The sequence below is a fragment of the Panthera pardus genome, unplaced genomic scaffold (genome assembly GCF_024362965.1).
Source record: "Panthera pardus isolate Hobbes unplaced genomic scaffold, ASM2436296v1 HiC_scaffold_21, whole genome shotgun sequence".
Lineage (NCBI taxonomy): Eukaryota > Metazoa > Chordata > Mammalia > Carnivora > Felidae > Panthera > Panthera pardus.
The window spans coordinates 36,485,531-36,505,629 of record NW_026526777.1 but is presented as its reverse complement, the minus strand read 5'-3'; the positions used below and the strand labels follow the sequence as shown (position 1 = coordinate 36,505,629).

The 20,099-nt window shown below is 41.2% G+C and overlaps 1 protein-coding gene across 6 annotated transcripts in view; it reads right to left on the bottom strand.

Annotated features, from left to right (window-relative positions):
- HHAT (hedgehog acyltransferase) overlaps positions 1–20,099 on the bottom strand; it is a 324,958-nt gene that overhangs the window by 185,480 nt on the left and 119,379 nt on the right. For all 6 annotated transcript variants that reach the window (XM_019429308.2, XM_019429317.2, XM_019429288.2 and 3 more), the window contains one exon: positions 5,765–5,915. In XM_019429308.2, the coding sequence (XP_019284853.1) occupies positions 5,765–5,915 (151 nt within the window). The remainder of the gene's footprint in view (positions 1–5,764; positions 5,916–20,099) is intronic.

The following is a 20,099-nucleotide window of genomic DNA, read 5'->3' as shown; positions in this document are numbered from 1 at the left end:
CAGCTCAGGTCCTGATCTTGCAGTTTGTGAGTTCGAGCCCCATGTCAGACAGCTCAGAGCCTGAAGCTTGCTTCAGATTCTCTGTCTCCCTCACTCTCTGCCCCTCCCCCACTTGCTCACACACTTTCTCTCTCTCTCAAAAATAAACATTAAAAAAAAATTTTTTTTAAGAAAAAGCTGGAATCACTATATTCACATCAGACAAATAAACCTCAGTCGCTTAAGCATCTGACTTCGGCTCAGGTCATAATCTCACGGTTCATGAGTTCGAGCTCCGCATCAGGCTGTCTTCTGTCAGTGCAGAGCCTATTTGGGATCCTCTGTCCCGCTCTCTCTCTGACCCTCCCCTGCTTGCTCTCTCTCTCTCTCTCTCAAAAATAAATATTTTTTTTTAAAAAAGAATACACTTATTTAAAAAAAAGAAAGAAAGAAAATCTGTGGGTTCAGTTATTCAAAATCCCCTTGGACATAATTTTCCCATTCCAGATGACACCTATGTAGCCCTGTTAGTTTCTTCAGGAGGCTCCAAAGGTTAGCCTTATTGCTTCCTTTTACACAAGCACCACTGATTGTCCATGATCAGGGTTTCACTCCTTCCCTGCCCATTGAGAACAGAGGACAGCTGGGGGGCACCTAGGTGGTTTAGACGGCTAAGCGTCCGACTTCGGCTCAGGTCGTGATCTTGCAGTTCATGGGTTCGAACCCCACTTTGGGCTCTGTGCTGACAGCTCAGAGCCTGGAGCCTGCTTTGGATTCTGTGTCTCCCTCTCTCTCTGCCCCTCCCCTGTTCATGGTCTCTCTCTCTCTCTCTCAAAAATAAACGTTAAAAAAATTTTTTAAGAACAGTGGACAGCCTCTACCTTATTCTCCTGTCCCTAAAACAATGAAGGTCCTTTAAATTTTTGTTTTGTTTTGTTTGGTGGTGGTGGCAGCGGTTGGTTGGTTTTTAGGCTCTAATGAAGAAAAATAGAAGAAATGTTTCCTTTACTCACCCCCATTTTTTGCCAGACCCATTAAAGAAATATAAATTCCCTCTTGGATTCTAATGGAAAGTCATTCAATAGAGAAAAGATTGAAACATTCACATTTTAAAGAAAAGTTAAAGAACCTAGAATGCATGCTGTCAGAAGATGGGCCCAGAAAGAGCCTCGGTGTAACAGAGGAAATGGATAATATGGCCAAAGATGGCATTTTCTACGGCCAGAAATGCAGTTTGAATGGTAGGTTAACTACTGGAAATAAGTTGTTAGACCCCCACTTCACATGTAAGCCAATTTTTCTTTGATCTCTTCTTCAAGGGTGTGGGGGCAGGGGAAATCATGCATCTTTCACTCAGGAAATACCTGTTTGTTGAGTGACTACTATGTGTCAGGCACCATATTAGCTGACATCTCAGGCTCAGAGCTGGACTGGAGCCTTTCCTCAGCCAGTCCCGTCATTGCCCACTGCTTCCCCAACCCACAGGCAGTGGCTTACCCACAGGCAGATTTCTCTGTCACCTCTGGCTTTGCTAGATTTTCAAGCACAAAAAAAAACAAAAAACAAAAAACACGAAGAAGCTACCACTTTCCAAGGAACTACTAAGCACTAGGCTCAACCAACTGTCACATCCCCCCCTATGCGGCAAGTACTATTATTATGTCCATTTTAGAAACGAAAAGCTAGCCCGGGGCATTTTCATTATTTGCCCAAGTCACAGAGCTAGTAAGCAGCAAGCCCTTGGTTAGCAGGCTGCCTCCAAAATGAAGTGACCTCTTATTAGCAGCACCTGTTCCATCCTTCCCCCTTTGTGTTCGCGCTGCCCCTGCTGCCTGTCCAGCAGTGCTGACACACATGGTATATGTATTTCATCAACTCCATGCTTCCATCTGGCCCTGCAACTTGAAGCCAGCTATGATTCAAAGGCAGGACTACCGTAAAGCCAGCAATTTGTATAGCTAGTTTTCATCATCTACCACAGGCCTTAACCAACTCTCCATCGAGGGACCTAAACTCTTCTGTTGACCTAAAAGCTGATGCAATCAATTCCTCACTAAAAGAAGGGGCTCAGGCTCCTCCCCAGCCCCAGCCCAAAGATCTCCCCACATACTAACGTCTAGCAGTGCCCAAATTTCTATGGGATAAGCTGTGATACATGAGTTTGCCTATGAAGACCTGAGAGCATCATAATTCAAGAAAGGCAGAGGGCAAGCTGTGCGAGATGCCTGAGATAATTGAAATTGACCCATAACTCACCAGCCGCCATGGGAAATTCTATCACTTTGCACACTTTGCTTCCATAGCTAAAAATCAAATCAGGGGGACATGATCAGACTTCTAATTTGAAACCTCAGACATGCAATGTCATCTTTAATGACTCCCGGCAAAAGATGCTCATTACAGATCTCAGCCTATCTAAATTAAAACATGAAACCTAAAAATTAAGCAGAAAATTCTCCATTTCTCAGGTCTAGATGGCCACAGAAAAGTCACAAGTGAGAATACACATATTCCTTAGGGTTTTGTTACATCTGCAAATATCTGAGCAGGAATTATATGAAAGAAGGGTACTAGAAGGAAAAACAAAAACACTGAGTCCTAACATTCAGGTATGGGCCATCTAAGTGAATAGCAATTTTTCATGACCAATTTAAACTAACTAGGATGTCAAGGAATGTTATCTCTCTGTTGATGGCCAATTTCATCTGTTCTATGACGTAGTGCTCAGATTCCTCTGATACAGTAGGCTGCTGGATTCAAGTCTTCTTTCACTGCTAAGTGAACTGAAATATGGTGCAATCAGTCAGCATGATTTTCAGGTGTGTAAGCTGCCTTTAAAATGGGAGGCTAAAAATTCATCTCTCATCATCAGCTCTAAACTTCACATTCAGTGTGGATTTTCTAGAAGGTCAGGTAACCACTGGACATTCTGCACAGCCTGTTTTTAAACCTCTTCCCTCCACTTCCTATCCACTCCGCCCCGTGTGTCACCATATGAGTGGCTGCCACTGCCCACAATAACCTGCATCACCAGCTTTCACATCTGTTCATAACTCAATTCTTCTCAGACCTATATCCAGGAAGGGGAAGAAATTCCCTGTCTGCAGCAAGGCCTCAATAGATGGCCCAGAAATATTAATGTAAAATTCGATGTAAATAGAAACTACAAATTCACAACTTTATTTTCCCTCGACGTGCATTTTACAGAGAAAGGTTAGAGACTGGAGACCAGGCCCACTGTAGGGTTAGGCTACTAGAGCCTGAACACAAACATGACAAACTTCCTTTGAAGGGCAGAGGCACATCTGCAAAAAGGGAAGCTCTTTCATTCTTTTTTCAATTCGAAACTACTTCTTCTGAGCCTTAAACTGTGAGTTATAGTACAGAGTTGACCTCCCTTCCTTTCTTAATGTGGAACAGTTATTGTATGGAAACAATGAAGGCCGAGGTGTTTCTAAGTATAACTGGCAAACTGGAAAACCCTTCAGCAAACTAAAAATTGTGAAAGGGAAAATCTACACACCCATGTTTGCCTAGAAAAAAACCAGGATAAAAGTCTAGGTCACTCCCAGGAAAGACCATGTTTGTTATTTCATCACATGCTCTTGTAAACACTTCCTCCTAGGACCACATCACTCCGGGGGCTCACCCAGAGCCTCCACTCACAGTAACTTGTATTACTCTGTCACCTGTTTGTCTTAAAACTGGAACTGGGAGGGAAGAGAGAGTGTTTCAACAACATGGAGTCTACACGATTTGAGTTTAGTTCTAATCAAACATGACAAAGGTCTTGGCAGATAAGCTCTCTCTGCCTTTGTTGTGTATTTACAACAGAGGGTTTGGGACCGAAAAATAATTAACTGAAATAATAAAGGACAAGAAGACACCTACTCTGAATGTGAAATAGAGTCAACAGTCTAAACTGCTTCTTGTGACAATCAGTGGGGCAGAGATTTATGGACAAGGAGCCTAGAGCCAGCATGCCCAGGAGTCAGAGTTTTGTTTTTTTAATTTTTTTTAATGCTTATTTATTTTTGAGAGAGAGACAGAGTGTGAGTGGGGTAGGAGCAGAGAGAGAGAGGGAGACACAGAATTCAAAGCAGGCTCCAGGCTCTGAGCTGTCAGCACAGAGCCCGATGCGGGACTTGAACTCACGAACCGTGAGATCATGACCTGAGCCGAAGTTGGACGCTCAACCGACAGCCACCCAGGCGCCCCATTCAGAGTTTTTTAACATGCCAATCAAGACTGGAGAAGCTCTTTAGAAGAATATGCTTCCTAAGAAATGCATTAGGGCAGCATTCACAAAGAGGGAGAGCAACCATGCTAGATGCACACCAGTCACTGATGATGTGACCCCAAATCATGCTGGGTCCCAACCCCCTTATTCAGTACATTACTTTCACGAAGGTCAAAAGTTAACAGAGCCTCCCAACCAGGCTCACCTTTTAACCAAGAACTACTCCATGGCCCCCTGGCTAGAGAGAACCCCTTTTCTACCATTTTCCAACCCTGTCATTAAAACTGGGCAACCTATGATATTTGATGAACTAATTAAGAGCAAATCAAAGCAATTACTTAACATTACTTGCAATAACCACATGAAATTTCTAATCCCAATAAGCAAACTGAACCAATAACAACATGCATTTACAGAGGCTTAAAAAAAACTCAGCATCTATAATCAGTTATAATGGAAAACCAGGATGTTGCAGGCTATCTACCCCCTTTTTAAAAGCAACATCAGATATGGTAATATTCACTGAGCTCTTCCTCTACCCGGGCCCTGGCTCTTCTGCCTACAGAGATGAAAGACTGAAGGTGCCCTGTGAATGAGCCAGAATGGCAACTGTGGGCAGGGCCAAGCCTAGGGTGAGGGAAATGGAGGTGCCTAAAAAGTGCTAATTCCCATGATTGCCCAAGTCCCCAGTCTGAGCTTCGTACATTAGGTTTGCAATTGCAAAACCAAGCCCTGTCACATGTTACATACTAGAAGTGCTAAGAAACACACAGCTGCAAGCAAGCCCATCTGGAGAACAACAATAACAAACAGCAGGGGGGCTGAGGGATCTTTTGGGACAAAAGCTCCGGCCAACCATAAGCTCATGGGGCAAAATCAAGAAGAGTAAGAAAACTCGCAAAACACATCTGTCTATCCATGGGCACCAAGTACAGGAATAATAAAAGGGTAAAAGCTAACATTTGTAAACATCTACTGTGTGCCAAATGCCTTAATAGCATTAGCTTATTTAATATTCAAAACAACTCTTGAATGTGGGCATTATTACCCTCACTATTATTATTACCATTTAAGAGAGAACTAAAACTTAGAGAAATTTAGTAAATTGTCCCATATCTGAGAGCTAGTAAATGCCAACAGGGACCTATGCTATTTTCCTACGTCTGTTTTTTTTTTTTTTAATTGACACTCCCACATATACAGAGGTCATTTTCAAGGAAAACAGAGAGCAATAAAATGGTCAGTATCTTGTAGCATATCCCAAGCTACTAAGAAACCATTGAAACACAACCCTTTGTGCATCTGTACATAAACTTGGAGAGAAACTTTATTATTTCACCTATCTTCATAGCCTGACAGTATTTTTGAGTGGTTCAGAAAGCACGGATTGCCATCCTATTAGACAGATGAAGAAACCCAAATGCCAACTGTGGTCTGAGTTGAGGGACAGAGAGTGGACAGTGGCCCAAACCCTTTGAAGCTCGCCAAGCCATGGCTCCTCCCACTGGACATCCCCAAAGGGCTTTAATAAACCAAACTACTGACCTCCACATCCCCGTGAAACTGAACATGGTGCTCACACAGCGAGGGAGGGGTGGTGGTGTGAGTCCATCCAGGCGCATGAGCAGAGCTGGGACACCAAAGAGAACCAAGTACTTCAGATAGAAAAAGATCACTTGAGCCAATGCCAGTCCTCCTGAAAGACAGAGGGACCCATCAGACACAGAGGTAAGCAGTAGAGCAATCTCCTGGGAAAGATGCACCATTCCTGAAAACACACCGTCTGTTCCCACTTCTCCAACCCTCCCTTCTCTTCTCCTTGCCTCACACATTACAAAAAGTTTCCCACGTTGGTTTTGAGCAATGAGAATTTTAGATTAACAAATATTGAAAACTCCTTTATTATTGTAATGGGCAACAGGACCTGTTAGCATTGATGCTTTAACAGACACTACACTTAAAAGCATTTTATATATATACTTATGCATTTAAGTTATATATGTATATATATGTGTATACACACACACACACACACACACACACACACACACATTATGGTTTTTAAAAAAAACTATTTGTAAGGGAAAATCCTCCCCAAATCTTTCCAAAACTTCATGAGTTCGCATCCACTAGGATGACTAAAATCAAAAAGTCAGATCAACAAGGGTTGGTGAAGATGTGGAGAAACTGGAACTGTGACATACTGCTGGCAAGAACACAAAATGGTGCAGCCACTTTGGAAAACAGCTTGGCATTTCCTGAAATTATTAAACTTAAAGTTATCATATGACCCAGCAATTCCACTCTTTGGTACATACCCTAGAGAAATTAGAAGAGATGCCCACACAGAAACCTATACCCAAATGTTTGTAGTGGCATTATTCACAAAAGCCAAAAGATAAAAACAACCCAAATATGCATCAACAGAATAAACAAAATGTGGTAAATCCACACAATGGAACATTATGTTGCCTTACAAAGGAATGAAATACTGATATATGCTACAACATGGATGAATCCTGAAACACCATCCTAAGTGAAATAAGCCAGTCATGAAAGGCCACATATTATATTCCATTCATAAGAAAGTTCAGAATAAGGTAACAGAAATAGAAAGTTGATTACTGGCCCCAGCACTGGAGAGGTAGGGGATGGGATTATGGGGGAGGCAGTGGCTAAAAGGTAGGGTTTCTTTTTTTTTTTTTTTAATGTATATTATTTTTGAGAGAGAGACAGAGAGCAAGCAGGGAGGGACAGAGAGAGAGACAGACAGACAGACAGACAGAACTGGAAGCAGGCTGCAGGCTCTTAACTGTCAGCACAGAGCCTGACACGGGCCTTGAACTCACAGACTGCATGCAAGATCATGACCTGAGCTGAAGTCAGATGCTTAACCGACTGAGCCACCCAGGCGCCCAGGGTAGGGTTTCTTTTTGGGGTGATGAAAATATTATAAAATTGCCAGTGACAATAGTTGCACATATCTGTGCATATACTAAAAGCCACTGAATTGTATACTTTAAGTGGGTGAATTGTACAGTATGTGAACTAGATCACAACAAAGCTATTAACAAAAAAGCAAAACAAAACAAAATAAACCCCAGGAGAGCCCCAAGCTACAATGGTCTCTTGGCCTAAATTGAGCCTTTCCAGAATGAGAAGAACACAGGATGTGGACACTGGGCAAGATGTGAGGTCTGAGACACATGCTCTGGCCCACACAGGCCTCTGCCTGTCCCCAGTGGGAACGACCTGCTTCTGCAGCTGGGGCTTGGGGTGCTCTACCAACCACCTCCTCTCCTCTGGCTCCCTGTCTGGCCGCTTTGACCTCTGTGCCCTATGCCCGATGGGGTACCATGGATCTGGGCCAGATACTGGCCCCCATTCACACTGGCCTCAGCACATAGGTGAGGAGATGCGGCGGGTTTGTCAGAGAGGTGCTCACAAGGAGAAGGTTGTGGGCAAAGTGTATGTGGAAGCCCTTGAGAAGATAACCAGCAGCCACGTGCTGTCCAACCTCAAGAGCGCCTTCTCCAGTGTGTGGGAAATACTGCAGGGCAGGTTGGTGCAGCTGAGCAGGATTATCTGTGGGATATTCAGAAGGAAATAACTAAGCTTTAAAGAAGTACTAGCAGAAAACATTATTGTTTGGATCTTTCCATATTATACAAAGATCTTGGAAAGAATGTCACTACAATGGAGAGTGGCTGTAAATGGCAATTCTGTGCCAGAAGAAACACATAAGTCTGAATATATAGTTTGGGCAAAGGCAAATGGTGGTTTAAATCTGAAAGCCACATGTCCTACAAGGAAAGAACCAAATAATCACTCTGTCTCCTTCCCAATCAGCAAACAGGTTCTTCAGACTTTGGAAACCAGACTACAAACATACGTGTTAAAAGAGTTGGGTATAAAATAGTAGCATTCTTGGATGTGTCTGATAGCAGTCAAGAAAGAAAAGCTGATGTGTGTGTGTGTATGTCTTAAGTGTGTATATATACACAGTCATCAAGAAGCGGGACATATGTGCTAGCAATGCCATCTAAAAAGTGGGAGCATAAAACCACACTGAATGGGAAAGAAATCTATTCCACTGGCCAAGATGGCAATGAAGGGGACTCTAAAATACTCTAAAATGAACCACCAGACTCTAGTCAGAAAATTCCCAGAGCTAAAAGAGGCAGGGCACAAATTAAAGGGCACAAAGCCTCCAAAACTGAAGAAGTGAAGGCATTTGAAGACCCAGGGAAGACTGTGCAAGGTTACAGCCACTGGGAGCTCTTTTACATATGAAACATCAGAAACTTCTTTCCCCCATTAACAGGCTGCAAGATCAGGGAGAACAAGCTACTTCCTTCCCAAATACTGCCTTCAATGTGATGCGGGTTTTGTACACTTATCACGTATGAGGCACAGGAATTAAAATCTGTCAGATTCTTGGGGCACCTGGGTGGCTTAGCTGGTTAAGTGTCCAACTTCGGCGCAGGTCATGATCTCATGGTTCGTGGGTTCAAGCCCTGTGTCAGGTTCTGCACTGACAGCTCAGAGGCTGGAGCCTTTTATGGATTCTGTGTCTCCCTCTTTCTGCCCCTCCCCTACTCATGCTCTGTCTCTGTCTCTCTCTTTCTCTCTCTCAAAAATAAACAAATTTTTTTAAAAAGCCCTTAAGATTTTTTAAATGGTCTATTCCATTTAAATACTCTATAATTTCAATTCTAGCATCCTTTCATCTATATCATGCATGAGGAAGTAGCATTAACACTGCTATTACACACTACCTTACAGGTGTTTTTGTACTTACCTGTATTTTCTACCACACTGCAGATTGCTCAAAGCCCATGACCACATGATTGAACATCAGGAGTTTTAATAGCACATGCCCAATAAAGAAGAGCTTGTCCAGTGAGAAGTTCTTCCCATGGATAAAGGTAAGGGTCCAAACTGTACTGGATCCTCTTAAACTGTTAGATTCCCCTATAGACTCAAACAACTTAGCATCTGCCTAATGAAAAGTCTTTATGAACCCAGAATGGGTCAAGCTGTGTCTTACCAGAGTCTGCCAAGGATTGGGGAGAATTTGCCACAGACTGGAAAAGAGGCCCCTGGACTCTGTTGACTGGCCAGCTGCATAGCTACCGTCTTTGTACAGTCAAGCCCTGCCCTCAAGACTCTCATAGTCAGTTTAAGACACTGATTCTAGATTCACTCTGTTTCAAGAAGCATGCTGTCTCTGCATTGTTTTCTGTGCCCACCAGCTTATGTGCCCTGACTCACTGCTGCACTCCAACCTCCAGCCCATGCTGGGCTCTCACCTCCATTCATGGCCTGACTTTATCCCTGTACCTTTTCTGCTCCAAGGAAAATAACCCCAGCCACTTTTAACTTATCTATATCTAATCTACTCTAGATTTTGCTTAAATGCTCCATGACTAAGTCAGTGCAGATTCAGGCAAACTAGACATTTTGTAAAAGTTTCTTCTTATATTAAGTTCTTTATAACACTGTCTCATGCCTACAGTTAACAATACTGTATTCTACATTTTTTAAACAGATCTCAGAGTAAGTGTTCTAGCACAGTTTTTTAAGAACCTTTTATTATATAAGACCTAGGATAAGAATCAGATGTATAAAGATTAATCAAGAAGATCTGAACAAACCAATTACCAGCAAAGACATTAAATCAATAATTTAAAAACTCCCAACAAACAAAAGTCCAGGACCAGATAGCTTCAGAGGCAAATTCTAGCAAACGTTTAAAGAATTAATACCCATTCTTCTCAAATTATTCCAAAAAATAGAAAAGGAAGAAAAACTTCCAAATTCATTCATTAACCTGATACCAAAACCTCACAAAGACACCACAAAAAAAAAAAAGAGAACTAAAGGCCAAAATCTCCAATGAACACAGATGCAAAAATCCTTCACAAAAATACTACCAACCAAATCCAACAATACTTTAAAAAAATCATTCACCATGATCGAGTGGGATTTATTCGTAGGTTGCAAGAGTGGTTCAACATTCACAAACCAATGTGATACATCACATCAATATGAGAAAGGGTAAGAACCATATGATGATTTCAGTAGACAAAGAAAAAGCATTTGACAAAGTACAACATCGATTCATGATAAAAACCCTCAACAAAGTAGGTTTAGAAGGAACATACTTCAACATAATAAAGGCCAGTTATGAAAAACCCACAATATCATCCTTAATGGGAAACAACTGAGAGTTTTTCCCCTAAGGTCAAGAACAAGACAAGGATGTCTGCTGTTACTGCTTCTATTCAACATGGTACTGGAAGTCCTAGCTTCAGCAATCAGATAACAAAAAGAAAGAAAAGGCATCCAAATCGGCAAAGACGGAACAAAATTTTACCATTTGCAGATGACATAATGCTCCACACAAAAACCCGGAAAGACTCCACCAAAAAATGGCTAGAACTGATAAACAAATTCAGTGAAGTCCCAGGATACAAAAATCAATGTACAGAAAGCTGTTGCATTTCTATACACCAATAATGAAGCAGCAGAAAGAGAAATTAAGAAAATGATCCCATTTATAATTGCACCAAAAACAATAAGATACCTAGGAACAAAACTAACCAAAGAAGTGAAAGATCTATACTCTGAAAACTATAAAACACTGATAAAAGAATCTGAAGATGATCACAAATGGAAAGACATTCTAGGCTCACGGATTGAAATAACAAATATCGTTAAAATGTCTATACTACCCAAAGCAATCTATACATTTAATGCAATCCCTAACCAAATACCACCAGCATTTTTCACAGAGCTAGAATCAACAATCCTAAAACTTGTATGGAACCACAAAAGACCCTGAAAGCAATCTTGAAAAATAAAAGCAAAGCTGGAGGCATCAAAATTCTGGACTTCAAGTTATAAAGCTGTAATAATCAAAACAGTATGGTACTGGCACGAAAATAGACACACACATCAATGGGACAGAATAGAACACCCAGAAATCAACCCACAATTATATGGTTAATTAGTCTTCAACAAAGAAGGAAAGGATGTCCAATATAAAAAAGAATGTCCCTTCAATAAATGGTGTTGGGAAAACTGAACTACTTTCTTACACCATACACAAAAATAAATTCAAAATGGATGAAAACCTAAACGTGAGACATGAAACCATAAAAATCCTAGAAGAGAACCCAATAACTTCATTGACATCGGCCACAGCAACTTTTTTCTAGATAGGTCCCCTGAGACAAAAGAATCAAAAGCAAAAATAAACTACTGGGACTACCTCAAAATAAAAAGCTCCAGCACAGCAAAGGAAACAATCAAAACTAAAGCACAGCCTACAGAATGGGAGAAGATATTTGCAAATGACATATCCAATAAAGGGTCAGTATCCAAAATACACAAAGAGCTTATAAAACTCAACACCCAAAAAACAAATAATCCATTAAAACATAGGCAGAAAACATGAACAGACATTTCCCCAAAGAAGATATCCAGATGGCCAACAGACACATGAAAAGATGCTCATCATCACTTACCATCAGAGAAATGCAAATTACAGCCAAAATGATCTATCACCTTACACCTGTCAGAATGGCTAAAATCAACAACATAAGAAACAGCAGGTATTGGAGAAGATGTGGAAAGAGGGGAATCCTCTTACACAGTTGGTAGAATGCTAACTGGTGCAGTCACTCTGGAAAATAGTATGAAGGTTCCTCAAAAAAATAAAAATAGAACTACCCTACGATCCATCAACTGCACTACTGGGTATTTACCTAGAAAATACAAAAATACTCATTCAAAGGGATACATGCACATTTTTTCTACAATATATTTAAGCAGTAATATTTACAATAGTCAAGATGTGGAAGCAGCCCATGTGTCCGACTGATGAATGGATAAAGAAGATGTGGTATAAGATGTAAAAGATCTGTATGCTGAAAACCATAGAAAGCTTATGAAGGAAACTGAAGAAGATACAAAGAAATGGAAAAACATTCCATGCCCATGGATTGGAAGAATAAATGTTGTTAAAATGTCAATACTACCCAAAGCAATCTACACAGTCAATGCAATCCCAATCAAAATTGCACCACCATTCTTCTCGAAGCTAGAACTAGCAATCCTAAAATTTGTATGGAACCACAAAAGACCCCGAATAGCCAAAGTAATATTGAACAAGATGACCAAAGTGGGAGGCATCACAATCCCAGACATTAGCCTCTACTACAAAGCTGTAAACATCAAGACAGTATGGTACTGGAACAAAAACAGACACATAGACCAATGGAATAGAATAGAGACTCCAGAATTGGACCCACAAATGTATGGCCAACTAATCTTTGACAAAGCAGGAAAGAATATCCAATGGAAAGAAGACAGTCTCTTTAACAAATGGTGCTGGGAGAACTGGACCGCAACATGCAGAAGAATGAAACTAGACCACTTTCTTACACCATTCACAAAAATAAACTCAAAATGGATGAAGGACCTGAATGTAAGACAGGAAACCATCAAAACCCAAAAGGAGAAAGCAAGAAAAAACCTCTCTGACCTCAGCCGCAGCACTTTCTTACTTGACACATCTCCAAAGGCAAGGGAATTAAAAGCAAAAGTGAACTATTGGGACCTCATCAAGATAAGAAGCTTCTGCACTGCAAAGGAAATAATCAACAAAACTAAAAGGCAACCGACAGAATGGGAAAAGATATTTGCAAATGACATATAGGATAAGGGGCTAGTATCCAAAATCTAGAAAGAACTCACCAAGCTCCACACCTGAAAAACAAATAATCCAGTGAAGAAATGGGCAGAAGACATGAATAGACACTTCTCTAAAGAAGACATCCAGATCGCCAGCAGGCACATGAAAAGATGCTCAATGTCGCTCATCAGGGAAATACAAATCAAAACCACACTGAAATACCACCTCATGCCAGTCAGAGTGGCTAAAATGAACAAATCGGGAGACTATAGATGCTGGAGAGGAATGTGGAGAAACAGGAACCCTCTTGCACTGTTGGTGGGAATGCAAACTGGTGCAGCCGCTCTGGAAAACGGTGTGGAGGTTCCTCAAAAAAAATTAAAAATACATCTACCCTATGACCCAGCAATAGCACTGCTAGGAATTTACCCAAGGGATACAGGAGTGCTGATGCATAGGGGCACTTGTACCCCAATGTTTACAGCAGCACTTTCAACAACAGCCAAATTATGGAAAGAGCCTAAATGTCCATCAACTGAGGAATGGATAAAGAAGATGTGGTTTATATATACAATGGAATACTACTTGGCAATGAGAAAGAATGACATCTGGCCATTTGTAGCAACGTGGATGGAACTGGAGAGTGTGATGCTAAGTGAAATAAGTCAGGCAGAGAAAGACAGATACCATATGTTTTCACTCTTATGTGGATCCTGAGAAACTTAACAGAAGACCAGGGGGGAGGGGAAGGGGGAAAAAAAGTTACAGAGAGGGAAGGAGGCAAACCATAAGAGACTATTAAATACTGAAAACAAACTGAGGGTTGATGGAGGGTGGAGGAGAGGGGAAAGTGGGTGATGGGCATTGAGGAGGGCCCCTGTTGGGATGAGCACTGGGTGTTGTATGGAAACCAATTTGACAATAAATTATAAAAAAAAAAAAAACTGCCAGAGAAAGTTTACCAACAAACTAGTTTCTGAGAGTGCACTATGGCATAATAATAACAGCTACTGATTATTAAGCACTTACTATGTCTATATGCCAAGCAGTTTGCCATCATCAGATTTCATTTTCAGAACATACCTCTCTGTGGATATTATTACCACCCACATTTCACAGACAGGGACTTGGACATAGAAAGTTCACAAAACTTGAGTAAGAGCACACACCACTAATAAGTAGTAGAGTCATGACTTGAATTTGGGTCTGCTGCCTCAGTGCACCATATTTACTAGACTCACATACAAATCTGAGAGCAAACTTGACAGAAGAGAGTTCGTGAGAGGCAGACCAGATGGGCAGGATAATGACGGGGCTGTTACAGGCAGCCAAAGAAGATATTCCAAGCAGGAAAAAAAAAATGCAGAGACAGAGCTCTATAGACCCTTAGGAAAGCCAGCTTCAAGGAGCACACTGTAAGCAAAGATGCCCAAGAAACAAACACACAAGGTAGTATGCTGTGGTAAGCAACTCCAGATTCGTAGGTCTGAGAATTCTGATCCTCTTAGCATCAGAATGAGTGTGTTATTAATTCAGAGAGTTTACCTCCCAAAATGCTTAATCTTTGGACATATTGAAAAGTCTAATTTTGAAGGCTTTCTTCTTACTAGGTTTAAATCTAGGTTAAGTCTTAACCTGTTTCTGGGCAGGGGAGTAGAATATTAATTCCTATTTGCCCAATCTCTTTAATTATAAACTGTTAACATCACAGGGGGGAAGGCTATAGTCACAATAAATCACACTTAAGGTCAAAATAATTGTTTAGCAAAAATATTGAATACTTCACAAAACATATCTTAAAGTAAAATCAAGGTGTTCCAGAAGCATTTTTATATGGCAAAATAAATTTTTAATCTTTTTTTCAAAACTGACTATAGTAGCATAACAGAACAGGTCCTTCCCTATCCCAAACTGTGCGGGGAAAAAAAAACCCTATGCAGAAGCAAAGCACGCGTGCCCACATGTACACACACACACACACACACACACACACACACACACACACACACACAAAACGCCACATAAGATTTAATGAAGTAAGGTAGGAACAGGAGGAGATTTATAAAGAGCCAAATGACCCGAAAATTCTAAAGAGCAAATTTTCAGGTGAAGACCAGGTATAGATTACAGTTTGAATTTTGATGCTTCCCTATGAAGCATCTACTGGGCAAAGTTGCCCAGTAGAAGCATTCTGTAAAATCTATGTGCAAAAAGAACTAGAAATCAACTACTAATTATTCTCCTGCAAATCCTTCAAGGAACAAAGAATCCCTCTAGAAAGCAGATAACAGCCTCCTGAAAGTATTCAACAAATTCATATTTCCACACATCAACTTTGTAGAAAGACCCACCTATTGTATGTCATCTGAGAAGGCACCTGTACACTAAATAACCTGGGCATAAAAACGGGTTAAGTAGGGTCAGCAGAGATTACAGCATTCTCAGGGATGTTGGGGATGGGAGGAAAGGGAATACTTGGGCGTTCCAATAATAACCATAGTGCCACTTGCTGCTTCTTATAAAGCTCCATCAAGCAGGCATCTCTTCCATTCTTCAAGCAGGCACCATGAAATTACCCTCACACCACATGGAGTATCTGTAATTGAACAGTCAAGTTCCACAGTAGTAAATCCCAGAGAAGTGCTGGGTTCACACTGCATTAAACTCCAATCACCTCGGGGTTCTAATCCAAGGAGAGAATTCATAAAAATTAATTTTTTCTATTGCATCTTAACAAACCTTAGAGTTTGTTAATGCCTCCAAAGGAAGAGAAGAGAATCTCATGCTATCTGACATGTGTCTGTGTCCCCACTTTTCAAAACAGACATCAGATGTCAAATGCCTTATCCCTCTCCCCTTGTTGTGATATTGCAGAAGGAGAAAAAGAAAATAAATGACTCGGTTAGCATTTCATTACCATTTAGATAGGCGCACAGACGTTATTTCAACAACAGCTGGCACTTAAACAATGAGCTAAAACCCTCTGACTGCATGCACTCAGGAGATGGGTCCCTAAACTCCCAACCACTGAGCAGTTGACATTTCAAACAGGACTCTAACGTACACTCCCCAGAGCTTTATTCTATCTTTACCATGGAAAACCAACTACCTTTCAACCATTTTCACTTTCTCACTTCTTCACTCACTCTCAAATCCCTTAGAAAGCTCTTTTTTATCCCCATCATCTCCTATACCTCAATCTACCATGGTGAGACACCATTCTATAAAGAACTCAAAAAATGTGACCTTTTTGATCTCTTTTAAAGAAAAACCATAAGTTACCACCATATAGTTACAGTCTGTCATATTTTGTCTTCATAGAAGATTCTGATGTTCAAAAGAAAACGGCCCAATATTTGGCTAAACCATGGAATGCACAGCACCAAGAGAGAAGCTATTGTGAACTACAGACTTTGTGTGATAATGGGGTGTCAAAGTGGGTTCATCAGTTTTAATTAATGTACCCTCTCTGATGGCAGGTGTTGACAGTGAGGGAGGCTGTGCATGTGGGGGGTTGGTGGGGTATTAGGAAATCTCTGTACCTTCCATTTCACTGTACTTCCATTTCAATTACCTCAATTTCACTATAAACCTTAAACTGCCACAAAAAAATAAAGTCTTTTTTAAAAAAGAAAGAAAACAGTAGTTACTACCCTTTAGAGATACTACTGAAATATTTACGGATAACGATAAGATGTCTGGGATTTGCTTCACAATGATGTGGGAGAGCGTACAGATTAATGAAAATTGGCCATGAGTTGGTAATTGTTGAACGTGAGTGATGAATACATGGAGGGGTTAATTATGTTAAGGCCTTTAATCTTCTAAAATACAAAGTTTTAAAAGGGGTGGTATTAAGAGTCCCCACCTGAACCCTGAATTTTAGCCAGGAATATTCAACTTCGTCCTCACACACCAACCAAATGCATCTGCAAGGACAGTGAGCAAAATGGACTCATGTCAGCATAATCCCACCTCCTTGCTCACTCTATAAGCACAGAAAAAAAGGAAAGTGGAAAGGAGAGGCAAATTAGAGGAAGGAGAAGGGGGAAAATGCCATGAAGTAGAATAACGAACTTGCTTATTATCAGACCTTGTATCACTGGGAATTGGCGGCCTGTGAAGTGGGTCTCTGATAGCAAGATGCCCCGCCATGATCTTCATCAATTACAACAGTGTTTCCCAAGTTTATCTGCTCTTAAGAATCAACTGGGATAATTCATCACAGAAATTCCCAGGCTTCTCCTGGACAGATTCTGATTTAATAGGTTGGGTCAGAGTTCTGAAATCTGAATGCAAAACAAGTACAATGGGATTACATACTGATAAGCCCATCATAAATATCATATGTCCAAAATGCATTTATTACACCTCATCTACCAAATACCATAGCTTAGCCTAGCCTGCCTTAAATGTGCTCAGAACACTTACACTAGCCTACAGTTGAACCAAATCATCTAGCACAAAGCTTATATAAAGTGTTGGCTATTTCACGCATTTGACTGCGTGCTCTACTCAAAGTAAAGAACAGCACGGCTCTAAGTGTGTCGGTTGTTTACCCTCGTACTCGCGTGGCTGGCTCAGAACCGTGTCTCGCTGCTGATGCCCAGCGTCACTAGACCGCACACCGCACACCACACGGGATACTGCCAGCTCGGGAAAAGATCAAAATTCACAACTCAAAGTATGGTTTCTACTGAATGCTGTCCATTGCTTTTGCACCACCCTAAAGTCAGAAAGTGTTAAGTCAACCCGTTGTAACTCAGGAGCCATCTGTACTAGGAAGTTATGTTCAGTCAAGTCTGAGAAATTCCAAGTTCAAAGATCCACACCCTACTTCCCTTTCCCCCACTTGTGAAAATATACATCAAAGTATAGCGATTTTGGGGGGAGGGGAAGGGTAAGGTTACCTTTCTGCTGTGGTTCATTTATATTTTCTGACTTTCGTGTAGAGAAAGGAAAAGGACGTCTCTCCTGCCCAATCTGTTTGCTGAATGCCAGAACTTCAAAGGCAATGTTCCAAACTCACTCTGACATTCATCACTTAGTTATCCAAAAAGAGAACATGCAGAGAATTTTAAAGGAAAATCTTGTGCCATGGGATTGACCTTTAATTTTATTAGCTAAAGGCTGCTATAATTTTGACAACCACAACTTAACTGGGAAGAAACAACGTTCTGCTAGCCTGAGGGGAGATCAGCAGTCACTCAGGCATGATCTAATGCTCTCGTTAGAGGAACAAAGACCCAAGCCCCCCTGTAGAGTTTTTGCTAAAATAAATACCTCCACAAAAAGTTGTGCTACAGACAACTCTTTGCAAAGCTGAATTCCATAATGTAATGAGTAGTGTAAGAGGAAAAAACCAAAATCACTGCCAGTTATCAAAGCTTCCTCAAAGGATAAATCCTCAGGTAATTCTCAAATCTGCTAGCACTTCAGGGGGAAAAAAACTGTCAAAAGTAACTAGGGTATGTTTATATATGTTATCTATATATTTATTTAATCTGTAGATTCATGATAACATTTTCCCTCTGTGACAGTTGAGCTGTGATAGTCCTTGAGGGATATGAAAATGATTTAAAATTTATCAATTATAAAAGATGTTAAATGATTCTTTTTAACCCTTCAGAACAGGAAGGTTGCACTCCAAGCACCTTCCCTTTCACAGGAAAACAAATGTTTGAAAAGCAGGACATGTCCAAGTCACCAGCAATCTGTGGATCTTCTACACATCATCTGCTCCAATAGCTTTAATAGCCACCCATTCGCTACCGAATCCCAAACACGTATTGTTAACACGGATTTGTCTCCTAAATTCCAAAACTGTAGGTGCGATCACCCCTGGACATCTCCACTTCCACACCCCTGGCCCCACATGGTATCTGGCACCCAACATGTGCCTAGTGAAGGTTCGGAGATGAATGAGAGGGTAATGATTCCTTCTGGAGGCTTCCTGAAACTTTGTTGAATTAATTTGCACTAAATGGCCATCGTTTTTTCAATGATCACAATTAGATTTGAGGAAGGCTCATACTTAAATAATACTTCACAATCATCAAGCCCATCTAAACTTCCTTAATATGCTTGGTGATACAAAATTAGTGACAGTTCAGGACAAGAACACTCAATTTCACTCTCCTAATCAAAAGTAATTCATTATACTAGTGGGGGGGTGGAGGAAGGCATCAAAATCTGAGGGAGTAGGGAAAGTAGCCCAGAAGTGAGCTGTTTTGGAGGAAGAGTCAGCTGGATGGAGGAAGCCTCAAGCAATGATGTGTGCCCAGCATGAAGATATGAAATGGCCCCGTATGCTGGGGAGGGGGCCCGGAGCATGTGCAGTAATGGTGACGTGGCTTCAGCAGTAAGAAAAGCATGGTCGGAAAGGGTCATGCTGGTCGGCTGAAAAGCACAACTTGATAGTAAAAGACCTGAGAAAGCAAGCAAGGATGTGAGATGGATGTGTTTTTGTGTTGGAGAAAGATTGATCTGTAAGAGAACAGGGGATGGTTTTTGTTTATGGCAGAAAAAGGACAGGGGAGCAGATGGAGCAGCATGGCGGGAGAACAGTCGGAGTTTCAGGCAGAGGAACCAGGGAGCTCCGGTTGTCAACTGGAAGTTGCCTGGGTGGCTTTCCTCCAGACATTTATTAAAGTGCTCTCATGTACACAAATGCTTTGTGTGAACAGACCTGTGTGTGTGTGTGCGCGCGCGCACGCACAAATCGAGAAAAAGAACCAAGTACCACGCGACAGGGCAATGCACAGCAGGGACAGTCCTTAAACAGAACTGATTCCACAAGGGAGGAGAGGCAGAGGAGGCCATGAGCTGGCAGTCTCAGGAGAGCACTGGGCTCTGCTCAGTTCAGGGAACAAGGAGTCATGTCCACCTGATCTAGAAATTAAGGAGCTGGGAGACTCTCACTGCTGAAACCCAGTGACAATCTGATCTACGGCCTGTATATAAAAATGTGTTCTACATAAAATCTGGAAACTAGAATATATTAAAAATTTTTAATTTTGCAGAGGAGTTTCACAAGAACTTAAAAGCACGAAGACTCAGGGATGTCATGACAACTGGGATGACAATGGCTACTTGGGCAGACCTCTTTCTGGGCCAGAAGCACCACTACCACCTCACATATAAATTGCCCGGGAAGCTGAGTGTTAGACGGAAAAGATT